Here is a 16,464-nt window from a genome sequence, read left to right as displayed (position 1 = left end):
GCAGTCTCACACCGCACTGGTAAGGCACCCCAAGCTAGAACCATCATTTTGGGCCCTAGGGGATAATGATACAGGTTTGATTATATAGATTACTAAACGAATGAGCCATGGCCATGTGTAAAGCAATATCTTTTGCCGAGAGCTCTATCAGAAGGAATAAAACTGGTTATCAAAGCATTAGACAATCAAGGAATGATTTAAAAATAAAATAATAGACGAAGGGTCACTCACCCTGTAATATGCCCATACTTCCATTAAGAAGGAAGGAAAATTTAATAAAGATGGCTGACCACTGTATAGATTTGTACAAGATCTTAAAGAAGTAAATAAATTCATTGTTTCTTTTACCCCTAGAGTTCCTAGTCCTGCAACCATTGTGACTTCTGACTTCCGTAGTATCGTCTATAGGTTTTCTCTATTTGATTTGTTTTGCTTTTTCTTCTCTCTGCCCTGGAAGATGACTCTACAATCGTGTTTGTGTTTGTTTACTAAGGAATTTAATATTTGTGGTAAAGGATTCCTTGAGGGTTTTGAGACTCCTACTGTATTCTATGCTCATTCATAAGAAACCAGAGAAATTTGTCCCGCCAGAAGAATCTATCGTCATTCAAAATGCAAATGTTTGCTAGTAGCCTCAAAAATAAAGAGCCATGTAAAATCATGTCCCCCTCCCCCATTTGGGGACCATAGCTTCAGGGGACATCTAAGTCAATTGGCATAATAAAATCTATTAAGAAAACATTCTGCATCCCAATTTGGAGAGTGGCATCTGGGGTCTTAAACGCTAGCAAGCAGCCATCTAAGATGCATCAATTGGTCTCAACCCACCTGGATCAAAGGAGAATGAAGAACACCAAAAACACAAGGTAATTACGAGCCCAAGGGACAGAAAGGGCCTCATAAACCAGAGACTACATCAGCCTGAGACCAAGAAGAACTGGATGGTGCCTGGCTAAAACCGATGACTGCCCTGCCAGGCAACACAACAGAGAACCCCCGAAGGAGCAGGGGGACAGTGGGATGCAGACCTCAAGTTCTCATAAAAAGACCAGACTTAATGGTCTGAGGCTAGAAGGACCTCTGTGGTTATGGCCCCCAGACCTTCTGTTGGCCCAGGACAGGAACCATTCCCGAAGCCAACTCTTCAGACAGGGATTGGACTGGACAATGGGTTGGAGAGGGATGCTGGTGAAGAGTGAGCTTCTTGGATCAGGTGGACACTTGAGACTATGTTGACATCTCCTGCCTGGAGGGGAGATGAGAGGGTAGAGGGGGTTAGAAGCTGGCGAAATGGACACGAAAAGAGAGAGTGGAGGGAGGGAGCGGGCTGTCTCATTAGGGCGAGAGTAATTGGGAGTATGTAGCAAGGTGTATATAAGTATTTGTGTGAGAGACTGACTTGATTTGTAAACTTTCACTTAAAGCACAATAAAAATTAAAAAAAAAAAAACAAATCATGCCCCTGTGAAGCATAAGGCCTCCCTAGACAAATGGCAATATTGCTGAAATGAGGTCAAATATTTAGAGCATCTGTTGTTAACTGAAGGCTACAAAGTGTTAAAACCTAAGAGTCAGCCCATTTTGCAGATGAAAAGGGCCTGTTCCTGTTCATAACGCAGATTGGATAATATTTACTGATGGGTTATGCACTTGGTTTAGTTTTTTTTATGCACTTGGGATAAAAGTGGTTCACTTAAGTCTCCTTATGCTGTGGTGACATCATAAACTTTTGAAAGCTAATGTTTTGTCTAGAATTAGGTCTGCATAAACTCTGGTGGCACAGTGGTTAAAGCACTCATCTGCTAATCAAAAGGTTGGTGGTTTGAACCCAGCCACTCTGCGGGAGAAAGATGTGGCAGTTGGCTTCTGGAAAGATTATAGCCTTGGAAACCCTACGGGGCAGTTCTACTCTATCCGATAGGGTCACTGTTATGGATTGAATTGTGTCCCCCCAAAATGGGTATCAACTTGGGTAGGTTGTGATTCCCAGTATTGTATTGTTGTCCCCCATTTTGTGATCCGATCTAACTAGGCTGTGTGTTATAAACTCTAACCTTTATGATGTGAATGTGTCAGGATTAGAAGCAGTTATGTTAATGAGGCAGGACACAATCTGCAGGATTAGGTTGTATCTTGAGTCAATCTCTTTTGAGATATAAAAGAGAGAAGCAAACAGCGAGGAGAAGGACCTCCTACCACCAAGCAAGGAGAGCCAGGAGCAGAGCACATCCTTTGGACCCAGTGTCCCTGTGCTGAGAAACTCCTAGTTGCAAGGCAAGACTGTTAACAACGACCTTCCCCCAGAGCCGAGAGAGAAAGACAAAGCCTTCCCCTGGAGCTGACTACCTAAATTCAAACGTCTAACCTCCTAGACTGTGAGAGAATAAATGTCTGTTTGTTAAAGCCATTCACTTGTGGTATTTCTGTTACAGCAGCACTAGATAACTAAGACAGTCACTGTGAGTTGGAATCAACTCGATGGGAAGAGATTTTTTGGATTTTAAGTAGACCAGTTAATAGCAGTTAGTAGAGCTATATTTTGGACTTAAAGTGAATATATACTGATATTAAAAATATGTTTAGTGTCTGTCATGTAACAGGGGAAATATGAAAAAAAGAAATCAGGAAGCGGACTCTTGACTTCAGTGGAAACTAGAATATCTCAATGAAAATGGTTAGCTGATTTGCTGGTGGTGGCTTTACAGCTTCTTTCTCAGATATCAGTAACTCATTGTAGCATTCACACAGGACACAATTTCTAAATGACAACATTTGTAAAGGCAATGATTTTGCTCACAGAGCTGCAAAGACTGCTAACCCATGGCAGACCCCAAACTTAAAAGCCCCACTTTTAATGCAACATTTACCACCCCTTACCCCAGGACTGGGTTAGGACCAGGGGAATCTAGGCATCCCCTACCCCTAGGGCTTTAGGGAGGGAGAGGAAGTGGTGCGACCAGGAAACAGAAAAGGGAAAATGTCACAGACAACTGGGCGGGAGAGTGGTGGGGGGAAGGGGAGAGGGAAGGTTAGGTGAAAAAAGACAGAAGAGCTGGGAGCTGATCTGGCCTGGCCTGGCCTGGGTGGTCCCTCCCCCACTTCAACCTCAAGCCCACCAGACTGGCCTTTGCATGTTGTTGGTTCAAACCCACCCAGCAGTCTGTCAGAAGAAGAGGCCTGGCAATCTACTTTCATTAATATTACAGACAAGAAACCCCTATGAAACACAGCTCTACTTTGATGATGCATGTCCGTGGACCACACTCTGCAGGGCCTCTGGTCCCGTCCTTCATTGCACAGAGACCAGAGAGGACCACAGCCCACGCCGCTCCTGGCCCCTAGAACACAGCTCCTTCCTCCTGGGCTCCCCACCTTGTATGTGCCTCTTCTATCACACTCACCCTCCCCTGCTGGCCTATGAGCTTCTAGAAGGTACCTCCTGTGTTCTGTTCGTCTTTGGAACCTGGGCACAGGACCTGACACTTATAAGCATTCATGAATGAACAAGCTGCCCAGATCCCCAAAATGGATCACAGCTGGGGACACCTAGAGCCAGCCCCAGGGCAAAGCACAGGTGAGACATCTGGGGCTACTCCAGGGCCCCTGTATCTGTGCCCATCCAGTCCCAACCTCTCTCATTTCCCCAAGGAAGGGTATCCCAGGAGGCTGGGAAGAGGTTGCACTGGAATGCGGTGAGGTGAGGTAGGAAGAAGTGTCCCTTGCAGGAGGGCAGCTCAGACCTGGAAGAGCCCAGTGAAAAAGTCCCGACTCTGGCCCCAGGGCCCTGAACCTTCCTGCTCCACATTCTTGGCTGCTCTCTTTGCTGTCAGTGGTGGTCAGTGCTCTATCCATGAAAAGAGAGGCCTCAGCAGCTGGTTTCTTCTATGTCTCTGAATTCCAGGTAGGGGCAAGAGTGTGATATTTGGAGCTAGAGGGTGTCTCTAACGGGTCCTAAACACTATCAGTGTGACCCTGGGCCGGTCACCTTATCTCTCTGAGCCTAGTTTCCCCCTCTGTTAACTGGGGATGATGACTCAAGGGATTACTGAGAGTTAAGTGAGGACTGGTGATAAAGGAGCTGATTACTTGTAAGATGTGAAATAATTCCCCAACTTTTGAGCAACCGTCCTTTCCTTGGCAACACCCCATGATCTGGACACCACCTACCTCGCTGGTTCAGCCTGTGCCCAAGCTCTGCCCACCGCTGTCCCAGCCCACACCAGCACCGTTACCTGGTGGAGGTACCTTTTCCCATGCTCCTGCCCTTTGCCCAGCAGAGCTGCACTTGGCTGGGCACTTAGGCAGAGAAAGTCCCAGGCCTCCAGCCCCGTTTCCCACATTAATATACTCTGGAAAGCGAACCAAGAGTAGAATTCTTTATTAATTTCTTTTTTTTTTTTCTTAAAAAAACAAAAAAGTATTTCTTCAATATAAAAAATAAATATTTTAAATATGACTTTGAATAAATAAAATCATCTGTCATTATGAAACATTCCCACAGGGTACATTCATCAAATAGGAATTTGTCACCCAAGGTGAAATCCTTTCCATTGGAAAGGAAGGACAGGGAAGATCTCTGGATAAGGCCACATGGTGGGTCTACTGAGCAAGCGCTGTGGGTTGGGATTGGGGGTGAGGTGGGGTAGGGTGGTGTGTTGGAGATGGTTCTAAGGTAAGAACATCGGTACCATTTGAAGGAGCCTCAGTGGCGCAAGTGGTCTGCAATGGGCTGCTTAGTCCATAGGTTGGTGGTTCGAACCCACCCAGCAGCTTTGTGGAAGAAAGGCCTGGCGATCTGCTTCCGTAAAAGATTGTAGCCAAGGAACCATTTGCAGCAATTCCACTTCGTAACACATGGGGTGGCCATGAGTCAGTGGCCAACTGGATGGCAGCTAACAACATTCCCCTAACTCAGTAACTTTCAACTCTTGCTTCCCATTAGAATAAACTAGAGACTTTAAAAACAAAACCAACAACTATAACAAAAACACTAACATATGGGCTCTACTCAGGACCAATTAAATCAGAACCTCTGTACCATCTGAAGGGAAATGACTAGGTCTCTCAATTTCAGGGCCCCAGCCCCACACGCTATGTCTATTGTGGAGGGCCAGCCAAGCAGGGCTGGACTGCCTCTGTCAGGGAGAAGCTGGCCTACTATAGGCCAAGGGAGACAAGGGGAAGGAGGAAGAGAGATAAGCAAACTAGCAGTGCTTTTTGATTTAAAAAAAAAAAAAAAAACAATTTTTTTTCAAATAAAAGTCTCCTTGACAGACTGCAAAATGACCTTCCTACTCCCTCCTCTGCTGAGGGACCCCCTCTCCTCCTTAAAAATCACCTCTAGTCCAGGTACACAGCCCAGGACTCCAGGATTGGGTCAATGCCAACAGAAGAAAATGAGGAAAAAAAAAAAACTATCTTTTCCCACAAAGGCTCAATAATTCGAAGATGCTGTGGGTAGGGGGTTTTGATATGCCAGGCTGGTTCTGGAAAAAGTGCTGTGGATGCGGACCGAGGGGCAGAATCCGGGCTGGTGTGAAAGGGGCATGGGTGGTGGGAGAGTCAGGGGGTCAGGTGCAGGTAGGGAAGGAAGGCCGCCTAGGTGTGCCCAGCACAGGTGTATCCACAAGGTAATGAGATGATGGGTGACCCAGCTGGCACTGGGCTCTAGAGTCACCAACTCTGGCTTTAGATGAGGTTGGCTTTCTTGTAGCTCAGCTTGGAGAAGGTAAGCCAGCCCCAACCTGTCCACCAACAGAGCAGAGAGATGGGAAGGGCAGCATGCTGAGATCTGGGACACAGGTGAGTGGGACCCGAGCTCAGAGCTGAGTCTCCGTGTCCTACTCTTGCCGTGGGGACAGGTTTAACTTCTGGCCCTGGGCCCAGTCTCTCAGCTTGCCTGCTGCCTGCCTGCCAGCAGGTAGGCATGGATAAAGTGCTCAGAGAAGGACAGAAAAAGGTACAAAGTGAATGCAAAGCATCATAATCACATCAGCTAAACTGCTAGGACCACTGCCTGTCTGCTCGGGGTTTGAAAAAAGGCCCAAACACACCTCTCCACAGCTTTCCCTCTTCCACACTGGAGGGCATTTCTAGACTTGCCTGGCCCTCAGCTCAAAGGAAGGGATCAAGTTCCCTGTCTCGAAGCCCAGACCTGGGTGGGGGCATGGGGTAGGTGGGGCAGAGGGGACCACAGCTTCCTGGTCTGAGTCTGGGGGGTCTCAGGCTGCCCTCTCCACAGCAGAAGGTAGTGGTTCCCACACTGCTCCAGCTTCCCAAGGTCTCCTCACCTAGGCCCTGGTGTCTTCAGTGGTGTTTAGGACACCAGAGAAGGTACTCCCCACTGTGTGGGAGCATCTTTGGGGAGAGGGTGCTGGGTCAGGACAGTTCCGGGGCCCCTCAACTGCTAGTTTAGAGCAGTATGGGAATAAGACATTTGCACGACTCCAAGGGATGCCAGGGAACACAGTGTGAATGAGGCCCCCCAGAGTCAAGCAACATGGCAGCCCTGGCAAAAAGTACCTGGCCACTTCACAAAATGGCCTAAGCTTACAGTCTGAACCCTGGGTCACTCCGGCACAGTTGAGGTGGTGGGATGGAGTCAGGTGCCTCCACTCCTACACCAACCCTTCTCTGAGCTTCACCCGTAAGGATTCTCCCACTTGTAACATCTTCAATATCCAGGCCAGGCCCTATTAAAAGACCTGGCCCAGGCTCCTAGGTAGACAGCCATCTTATTAATGTTGGCTAGGCAGCAGGAAATGGGAGCTAACTTTGCCACTTAAAGCACCAATAAGTTAATATAAATAAGATATTATAATAAATACACAACCATGCTGGGCCAGACACTCAGCACTCTCGGATCCCAGGTTCCCCTGAGACCCTGACCTCAAGTTCTGCTGTCCCCTTATCTAGGGACCAGGGACCACCTCTGGTACCCCTCAAGTACCTTCCTGTGACTTCACCAGGCCTCCATAGCCTCAGCTGTGAGCTGCCACTTTGAACTACCCCATTCCCGCCCTTATAGGCCCTTGCTCAGAAGGAAGACTCTGGGTCTGTCTCAGAACCTCCTCACTTGACTTTGCACCTGTCCCTGCCCCGCCCACCTCCACTAACCCCCTTCCAGGTCCCTAGCCATCTTGGTCTGCAGAAATGCCTATAGCGAAGAGGAAGGAGAACTATCTCCCTTTCCAGGCTGGGAGGTGGCAGTGCACCTCCCCAAGGGCTCTCCCATACTAAATGCCAGTGACTTCCTTCTGGAACCTTCCACCCAACAGTCCCTAGGCCTGAGTTCTCCAACCTCTCTCATGAGAGTGCAGCATTCCATCCCAGAGCTGCCTTCTCTACTTTCCATATGCCACATCTCCAGGGACAGGGAGTCCTCTGGGATCCCAGCACCTCATATTCCAACCACGCCTTCCAACGTTGCCCTAAGGGGAGGATGCTGAATGCCATTCTGCTGGGAGTTGGGCAACTGCCCGAATCCCTGCTCTCTTGCCTTGTGGTCAGTGCCCCTACGAGATGACTTCTTTTGCTCACTGCCTAAAGCCATCACCAAGGGTCAGGCAGGGGCAGAAGTCCAACTCACATTCCACTTGCCAGCCTGACGCCTTGGTGCCTGGTTGCCATCTTCCAGAAAAACGGGCACCACCTTGAAATGACACAATATCGAGGCCCTGCATGTGGGAGTTTTGACCCTGTTCGGCTTCATCCCAGCCCACCCCAGAGTTAAGTAGACTGGCAGGGAGCCCTCAGGGTCTTCCAGCTACTTCTGCCTACACTGAGCAATGACCCCCTGCCGCACTGTGAGAGCCCCCCAAATCTGGATCCCACTCCCACCATCCCTCAGTTCACAGCACACTTTAAGATCCCGTGTTAGAAGGCCTGGACCAGCTCAGCAATGACCTGCTTATACTTCCCCAGGAGCTGGCAGCCCAGCTTTTTCTTCTGGAAGACATCCTTGCCCGAGGTGTCAGGGCCATAGGACACATCCACGTGGCTCACGTGGTACTTGTTGCACAGGCGGCAGAGCACATTGCTGAGGAGTCCCCGCATGGTGTCCGCTGTCGAGCTCAGCTTGCTGTGGAGGTTCTGGTCTTTGGGGTTGAGAGCTTTCTGGTCCCGTGTGATGTTGCCCAGGGAGGCGCCAAGGTACGCGATGATGCGGTACAGGTCTACCAGCTTGTCCTTCTCTGTGCCGTCAGCATGGAAGGTTGGAAAGTCTGTCACATTGGGGCCGCACAGCTTGTCCACATTGCTGGGGAACGGCTCGCCCTGGGCGGTGTACTGAGGAGCAGAGGGAAGAATGGAGGTAAGCAAGGAGGCAGGGATCGGTGTTGCAGCCCTGCCACCAACCCTCAAGGCAAGCTCTTGGGCCTCAGTTTCCCCACCTATGGCATGGAGACCCAACTCTGTGGCCCGTAGGCATCTCAGGATCATCAGGAGACTCAAATGGATACCTGGCTGTGAACGCACTTGGTAAAGAATCAAGGCCTCTAGCATGCAAGGATTGTTCCTATTACTTAGTATTAGTATTAGCAGCCCCTGGGTGGTACAAATGGTTAATGCGTTCAGCAGCTAACCGATAGGTTGGGAGTTCAAGTCCACCCAGAGATGCTTCAGAAGAAAGACCTGGCGATACAAATCAGTCAGTGCAAACCCTATGAAGTAGGGTTCTACTCTGACACACATGGGATCACAGTGAGTCTGAATCGACTCAGTAACAACTGGTTTGGTTCAGTTTTTTAATTCTCATGGTCATAAGGGGAAAGAAGGAAAACCTGGGTGCCTCACCTTCAGAGGTGCACCACACACACTTGCCCTGTCACCCACCTGGGTATCTCTCTCACCCAGACCCACCATCCACCCTCTATCAACAGCATCTCTCTGACCACCTCCCTGCCTTTTCCCTCCTTTGTGCATCTCCATCTGCCTCTCGCCCCACCGTGGTGGGGGAATCCCCAAAACCTGAAGTGCCAGGCCCTTTACTCTCTCACCAGAGCACTACCCTGACCTAACCCAGGGAATGTCGATTCCTGTCTGGGCTGGGGGTAGGATGTGGGGAAGCTGGGTGTGGCCCAGCCACCTCACCTTTTTTCCTTCCAGCCTAAAAAGGTCTCCTACCTGGCCAGCACCTCCAGCTCAGGTCAGGGCAGCCTCCACTGATATCTGCAGGGGTTCTGCCCACTTCTCCCACCTCAGGCCCACGCCCTCCTTCCTCAGTCCCCCGGTGTGGGAGGGGTAACTTACATAGGCAATAAAGAGGGCACTGGCACTACTGTTGAGCTGCAGCAGTTGATTCCTGATCTGGGTCATAAGGTTGCTGGGACATGGGTGACGTGTGGTGCAGGTGGCATTGTCAGGAGTGATGGGAAGGGGGCTCCCTGCCCCATGTTTCCAGTGCAGAACAAGCAGCAGTGACAGGATTCCTAGAAGCCGATAGAAAGTTGTCACGATCAGGAGGGTGTGGATGGCAGCTCGAGGCTCAGGTGATACTGGATGCACTGTGTCTCCACCTACGGCTCTCTGGCTACTGTCTTTGTCTCACTCTATCTCTATCCCACTACCCCTGCTTCTCTCACTTGCTTATATCTCTCTGCAGGGCACGAGCTGTTCCCACTGATTGGAACCTGATCTAGGGTGACATCCAACCATCCAATCCCTTCCCTCAAGAAGGCAAAAGCCCCCCGGCCTCCTGGCTCTCTAACTTAAGGGTACCATTCCCTGTGCTATTGGAATACAAGGCGCTTATCTCCCTATATCCCTATCTTCCTATCACCCCATCTCCTGAGATGGTCCACAGTGACGCAGATCTCCCAGTCTGGGCTCCCATGGGACCACTGGAAGGGAGATCCTTTGCTGACCCTCTTCTCTATCCCAAAACTGCCACCTGATTCTAGCTCCCCAGGCCAATTGCCCCTCAATTTCCCATCTCCTGCATCTCTGTCCTTCCCCAAATGTGGCCAACTTCCCTACCTTTGATATTGTTGTTGTTAGTTGTCCTAGAGTCAATTCCGACTCAGGGCGACCCATGTGTGCAGAGTAGAACTGCACTCCATAGGGTTTTCAATGGCTGCGACCTTTAAGAAGCAGATAGCCAGGCTTGTCTTCCGAGGTGCCTCTGGGTGGGTTCGAACCTCCAACCTTTCGTCTAGTAGTCGAGAGCTTAACCATTTGCCTCATGCAGGGACTCCATACTTCCCTACCTAAGGCCCTCAATTTTCATCCTGATTCTGCAACTCTGCCCCCATCCATTCCCAAATCACTCAAAAGTCCCTGTCCCCAGCTCTATTTAGCCTCTGGCTTCTGTGCCCTCACCCTCTTGTCTACCACCCCTTGCCCCAGTCCTGGGTTAGGGCAGGGGAGTCCAGGGGTCCCACAGCCCCCAGCCCCCCAGGGCCTTCAGAAGGGAGAGGAAACAGTGAAACCAGGAAAGAGAAAATGGAAAAGGTTGCAGGCAGCAGAGTGGGCGGGGAGGAAGGAAAGTGAAACGTGACCGGAGTTCTGGGAGCTGTCTGGGCCTGTCCTGGGTCGCCCCTCCCCCTGGGGCATCCTCCCTCCCTTCACCCTCAGGCCCCTTTCCAGCTGGCAAGGGAGGCAGTAGGGGCTGGGGGCAGCAGGCCAGTGAGGCAGGAGCCTCCTGCCTGGATCTCCCTGCTGGAACTGGATGGCTGGTGGCAACCTCACTTACATACACTTCCTTTAGGTCTCCTGTTCATCCCAGCATCCCCAGGCAGTGCTGAGGCCCCACGGTGGCTGGGTGTCCCCACACCTCATCTCACCTAGCACAGACCATGCACTTCCCAGGCACTAGTAGATGGATGCAGCACCTGCTCCCGTCCCAGCTGGAGTTTGCAAACTGCTCAGCGCCCTGCTCCCCTCCCAGGAAGCAGCCAGGGACGCAGTTGGAAAAGAGAAAGCGGAAAGAAAGAAAGAGGGAGGGTGAATCAGACAGAAAGCAGAGAGAGAGAGAGTTGCTCCGGGAGAGCGGTGGAGCGAGGAGCAGCAGGAGGAGTGAGGGGAAGGCTGAAGGCTGGAGCGGCCTCCTCCCTCTCGCCAACCTGCCGGCCGGGCGGCTGGGCCAGCGGTGCCCGGACCATGTGCTGCGCCCGCTCCCGGCCGCCACCCAGCGCCTCCACCGGCCGCGGCCGCCTGGAGCAGCGACTTCCCCGGCGCTGAGTGGGCGCCCCGAGTGCCGGGAGTCTGCGGTAGGTGGGTGCCCCGTTCGCTCGCTCGCTCGCTCGCTAGAGCCAAGTGCCAAGTTCAGCGCCGAGTTCAGTGGGCGCGGAAGCCAGAGCTGGCGAGTGGATTTACCTGCCGCCAAGACCTTCATTATGGGCTGGACTGCAGAGGGCCTTGGAGGAGACCTTAGATGCCGGCACTTTTCAGAGGTTCATGCTCAAACGGGGAATTTGCCTGATTTATATACCGGAGCCTGTGTTGTAAGACAGAGAAACGGCTATATTTAGCTGGGATCCCCGTCCAGGAAGTTGTTTGAGGTGCATCATAGGAAATTATGAATGGAAGAAAGTGAGAGTGAAGGGGGGGGCAGAGTAAGGGGGGAGGGTGGGGAGGGCAGACTTTTTCCCTCTTCTAAGAATTTGATTGATAAAATTATAATGAAGTCTTCTACCAAACGCCCTGCGGTTTTCCTGAGTGGCTTGCCCTTAGAGTTGTTTGAAGATGGGGAGGGAGAGGAGGGAACCTGGCCGAGTCAGCAGGGTCCCGTGTGGACGGGCAGTGGGTGCCCCAGATGGCCCTGACTCACCTGGGCAAGCGGAGGAACTCGCACCTGTGGCCCCTGGTCAAGGGCTTTGGGGGGCAGTGGGGAGGAGGCAGGCTGGGGCTGAGCTGAGAAGGAGGCTCCAGGAAGAGGGGCTGGGGCCTGGCTTGGACTTTAGACAGTAATAAAGCGGAACTGAATGTGGGCGCTGGAAGCCACCCCAGAGATGGCCTCCTCCAATCTGCCCATTTCCACAAAGTAGAGTGGGGCTCTGAAGAAAGCAGGTGCCCAGGGGTCCCCTAGGCTCAGGCCCCTGATCTCCATCAGCATATCTGCTCCGCTGACCACTGTACCTATGTGAGCCTGGGGAGGAGGACAGGAAGATGGGAGGGGGCTGCTGTGACTTAGTTCTTTGGGGACAGCCTGGGAGGACTTCTGGGAAGATTTTGTGTGTCTGGGGCTCTTTGCAACCTATCTCCCCCTTCCATGGAAGGTGGTCCAGCATTTCCATTCTGAAAGGGACACCTGAGCGTAGGCCCAGGAAGGCTTAGCCAAGGTCTTAGCCAAGACCCAGGTCTCCTCCTCAGGATGCTGAGGGGTTGCTGGGGAGAACTGAGGAATGGTGACACCTCCCAGATGTGCCTCAGAGGATGATTGATGGTGGCCCCCTGATAAAAGTGCTTCTTGAGTCTCTAAGGCAGGATCATGAGTTCTGGTGCCTACTACCACAGTCAGGCAGATTTGCAAAGAGTGAGGGGGGCAGGAAGGATGACGGGGACCAGGCAGAATGAGAACAGACGAGTACCCAATTAAACCAAAAAAACTAGGCCACCTGCTGTGGAGTCGATGCTGACTCATGGTGACCCCATGTGTTTCAGAGTAGAACTGAGCTCCATAGGGTTTTCTTGGCTATAATCTCAGGGAAGCAGATCACCAGGCCTTTCTTCCACTGTACCAAACCGCCAACTTTTAGGTTAGTAAACCAAAAAACCTGTTGCCCTCAAGTCGATTCCGACTCATAGCAACCCCATAGGACAGAGTAGAACCCCCCATACAGTTTCCAGGGAGCACCTGGTAGATTCGAACTGCTGACCTTTTGGTTAGCAGCCGTAGCTCTTAACCACTATGCCACCAGAGTTTCCTTAGGTTAGTAAAAAAAAACTCAGGAACCTCCTCCCCAGTTAAAGGCAGTTAAATGCTAACAATAATAATAAAATGTTTGGGGCAGTTCTGGGCATACAACACACATCTGGGGACATGATTTCCCAAAAGCTGCCGGGGACACCCCTGTCCCAGGAGATATCTCATTCCCCAGGCACCCCACCCCACTGCTACCTTCCAGCCTGACCCTGACCAGAAAGAAAGACCCTTCTCTTGACCCTAGCCCCCTGCCTGCCCACCCCTGTACTCCATGCCCCAGCTCCTGCCTCTTAGCACATCCTGGACCGGGCTAGCCATGTGTTCCTCCTGCATCTCCCTCATTGTGCCAGAACAAGCCCTCCTGCTGCTGCCATGCTCCCTCCCCTGACTTTCACACACACACACATACTCACCCGCCCTGACCTGCCTCCCACTCCCCCTACAGGAGGGCCTCAATGTGGGGCGATAAAACTGCCTGTCCCAGGTGGCACCTCCCAGCAAGGAGGAGGCTGGCCAAGCCCACACTGGCCCTCCCTCCCCTTCCTTCCTCTTTCCTGCCCCCATCTTATCCTTCCCTGGGGGACTGTGAGGGCCCCACCTGGCACCTCCCTCTCCCACACACCTGCACTGGGATGGGCATGTACCCCCAAGAAGCACACCCAAGGCCTGGCCTCCTCCTACCAACCCTAGACTGGCTCAGGCAATCCCATACCCCAGGACACCCCAGTTTGTCCTCTATTTCCAGACCCCACCCCACCCCATCCTCTCTGCACCAGGACCTGACCATTTGGAACACAGAACTTGAGATCAGCCTCCAATCCCACCCCACTTTTCCTGATGTGGCCCCAAGCCCATTGGACCAGAGCCCCACTGTGGCCCCATCTATCAGCCTCCTTCTCCCCCAACCCCAGCCTGCCCACCATCTGATTCTTTCACCAGGGGCTCTGACTCTGGGAGGCCCCACCCCATCCCACGATTTTCTTGCCGCAGTCTCTCCCTACACCCTTCTTCCTAGTGGACTGCAGGTTCCTTTTGCTCTGCCCTCTGCTCCCAGACCCTACAACCCCACACCAACCCTATGATCCACTCCCCCACCCCAATAGCCACTTCATCTCAGCCCCACCCCACAGGAAGCAGGAAGCGGGGGCAGCGTCTAGAAGACACTGAACTAGGGCCACTTAACCCGGCCCTGACTGGTCCCGCCAAGGGCCTCAGTCTCCCCCTCACGGTACCTGACTTGGTCCGTGCTCCCCAAGTGCTCTGGGCCCCTCGGTGCCCCGGGCCCAGCCTCCCTGTCCTGTCATGTCCAGGAGCCCCCTGTGCTGGGCCTCTGGAGGAAGGCCAGGCAGGGTCTTGGAGCCGTGGGTCCGTGAGCCGCCTGCAACGTGGCTTCACCCCCGGGAACGGCCGCCCAGGCCCCGCTCCAAGCCTGCTTTGGTCTCCTGGAGCTTGTTTTCTTCCCCTCCCTCTATGCTGCTGTGTGTGTTTCCCCCAGCTCCCTCACGGAAGGCATCCTCCCTTCTTGGCTGCCTGTTCCGGGGTCATGACCCCAGGCCCCACCCTGGAGTGGCAGCCCCAGCCCGGCCCCTTCCAGCTGTGACTTCATCCCCAGCCTGTCCAGCTCCTGCAGATTGGGCCTGGTGAGGATTGGACCTGCCTCAGGTCCAGTTGGAGGCCTAGGGGTGATGCCCCTGGGTGACAGAGTCGTCCAGGGACTCATCTCCCCAGTCCAGGAAATGAGCATGATGGCTGGGCCTGGGGCCTCTTCTCGGCCCCTAAGAACTCTCTCTCATATACACTTTGGCATATGCGTCTACCTGGTCCTTTCTTCTCTGCTGATTCTCACCTACCATCCACAAATCTCTCCTAGAATGTCATAGCAGTTTTGTTTTTCAGGTGGGGAAACTGAGGCTCAGAGAGGTGAAGGGACTTGCCCAGGGGCACACGAAGAGTTAGTAGCAGAGCCAGGTCTGGAAACCAGGTCTCTGGCCTGCAGACCAGTGACTTCAAAGGAGGAGAGTGAGGGCCCTCTTCTTCCAGGAAGCCTCCCTGGCCTCCCACACCCATGACTGGCTTGAGGTGGCCTCATCCTGCCTGCTCTCGGTCTGATGGGAACGTCTTATCCCTCAATCCTCCAGAGCATAGATGGGGCCTGATACTCATTTTTACTCTTAACACACTGGCTCAGAGATATACCTAGAGTAGATGCTATTTTTTAAGGCATTTTACAATTTCCAAAAGCTATCTGTCCCCAATCTCTTGTGGAGAGGAGGCAGCGTGATCTCACAGTTTGAGGAGTGGACTTCAGCCTTAGAGCCAGCTACGTTTGAGGTTTGGATCTGCCAGGTAAGAGTTAGGTGACTTTGAGGAAGTGACCACCTCCTAGCCTCAGTTTCCTCATCTGTGAAATGGGAATAACATTATCTACATACTGGCTTTGTTATGAGGGCTCAGGGCTCAGCTATGTTCTGAACACCCAGCCAGCCCTCTCCGCGTTAGCACTGATGTTCATGACCTTTCTAAGGAGTAGGGGTTGTTTTCCCCATTTTACAGATGAGAAAACTTCAACTCAGAGGAACAATTTAACTTGTCCCACAGTTTACTCCCAGGGCTGAGGAGGGAAGCTGGGCAGGAGAGGGACCTCTCAACCCTTTGTTGATGAAGAAAATGAGACACCTACTGCTTCAGGGGCACCCAGAAAGATAAGAGGGTCATGTGAGGGATGTGTGCACTTTCCCCATTGCCCTCCTGGTCCCTGACCACCCCACCCCCAGGCCAGAACTGAGGCCAGCAGCTGACCTGGCCTGCCGCCCCCAGGAGCTGATTCACCCCCAGGCCCCATCTGAGAAGGAAGGAGACACAACTCAGCAAAGGGGGGCTTTGAATCACCAGACCCGGGGGGGAGATGTGGGGGTGGGAGCCGGCCCCCTGCTTGTCTGTCTGTCTCTTTCCTGGCCCTGGGGCAGGCAGGGGAGAGGGCAGCGTGGCCATGGACAGGGGGTGGCGGGAGGTACCCTCACAGTCCAGCATCCTGTGTGGGCAGATGGCAGTTACTCACCAGGTAAGCAGCTCTCTGGGCACTGGGGAATTCCCCAAGCCCAGTGACCCAGAAACTGAGCAGGCCCCAGGCGCCCCCCCCAACACTGCTCAGGCCAGCTCCCCTCCCCCGAGATCTCAGTTCTCTGAAAACCAAACCAGTATCCACTCTCCACCATCAGTTCACGTCCAGCCCCTTGCCTGGATGTTCCCACCTGGGAAATGAGCATGAGGAGGCTAACGGGCCCTGGGGAGGAAGTTGGAGGGCTGGGTATGGCCCAGGACCAGGGCTGGTGAGAGGTGGCCAGAGGAGACAAGAGAGGCAGGGCAGGCACTGAGCTCAGAAATTCCTGGGCACAGCCCTGGCAGTTAAGTGTCTTGTCCAAAAAGGCAAAATCATCTCATTATTTAGCACTTAAGAAATGAGAGTGTAGCTACACCTGTGCCCCTCCCACCTCCACGAGCCACACCACTGAACAATCCATGCTGTCTTGTGGACTTCCCCTGTGGCCCATGGCTCCAGGCTGTAATTCAGCTAGGCTGACAGTGAGGCCGAGGTCAGGCAA

General features: G+C 52.8%; 1 protein-coding gene across 1 annotated transcript; it reads right to left on the bottom strand.

The window, feature by feature from the left end:
• Positions 1 to 1,339: 1,339 nt before the first annotated feature.
• On the bottom strand, positions 1,340 to 11,444 carry LOC100659089 (LIF interleukin 6 family cytokine). Its single transcript, XM_003419067.4, has 3 exons — positions 11,314 to 11,444; positions 9,250 to 9,428; positions 1,340 to 8,286 (listed from the first exon to the last, which is right to left on the bottom strand). The coding sequence occupies exons 1-3, from the start codon at positions 11,330 to 11,332 to the stop codon at positions 7,876 to 7,878; spliced, it is 609 nt and encodes a 202-aa protein (XP_003419115.1). The 5' UTR covers positions 11,333 to 11,444; the 3' UTR covers positions 1,340 to 7,875.
• Positions 11,445 to 16,464: the final 5,020 nt, after the last annotated feature.

This window comes from Loxodonta africana, chromosome 19, assembly GCF_030014295.1.
Source record: "Loxodonta africana isolate mLoxAfr1 chromosome 19, mLoxAfr1.hap2, whole genome shotgun sequence".
NCBI lineage: Eukaryota > Metazoa > Chordata > Mammalia > Proboscidea > Elephantidae > Loxodonta > Loxodonta africana.
This window is presented reverse-complemented; position numbering and strand designations above follow the sequence as displayed.

What these genes read in the sequence shown, in the direction of transcription:
- LOC100659089 (XM_003419067.4), bottom strand. An exon ending in GTGCCCTCTTTATTGCCTAT is followed by an intron (nt 8,287 to 9,249) that starts GTAAGTTACCCC and finishes TCTGCTCCTCAG; the next exon opens with TACACCGCCCAGGGCGAGCC.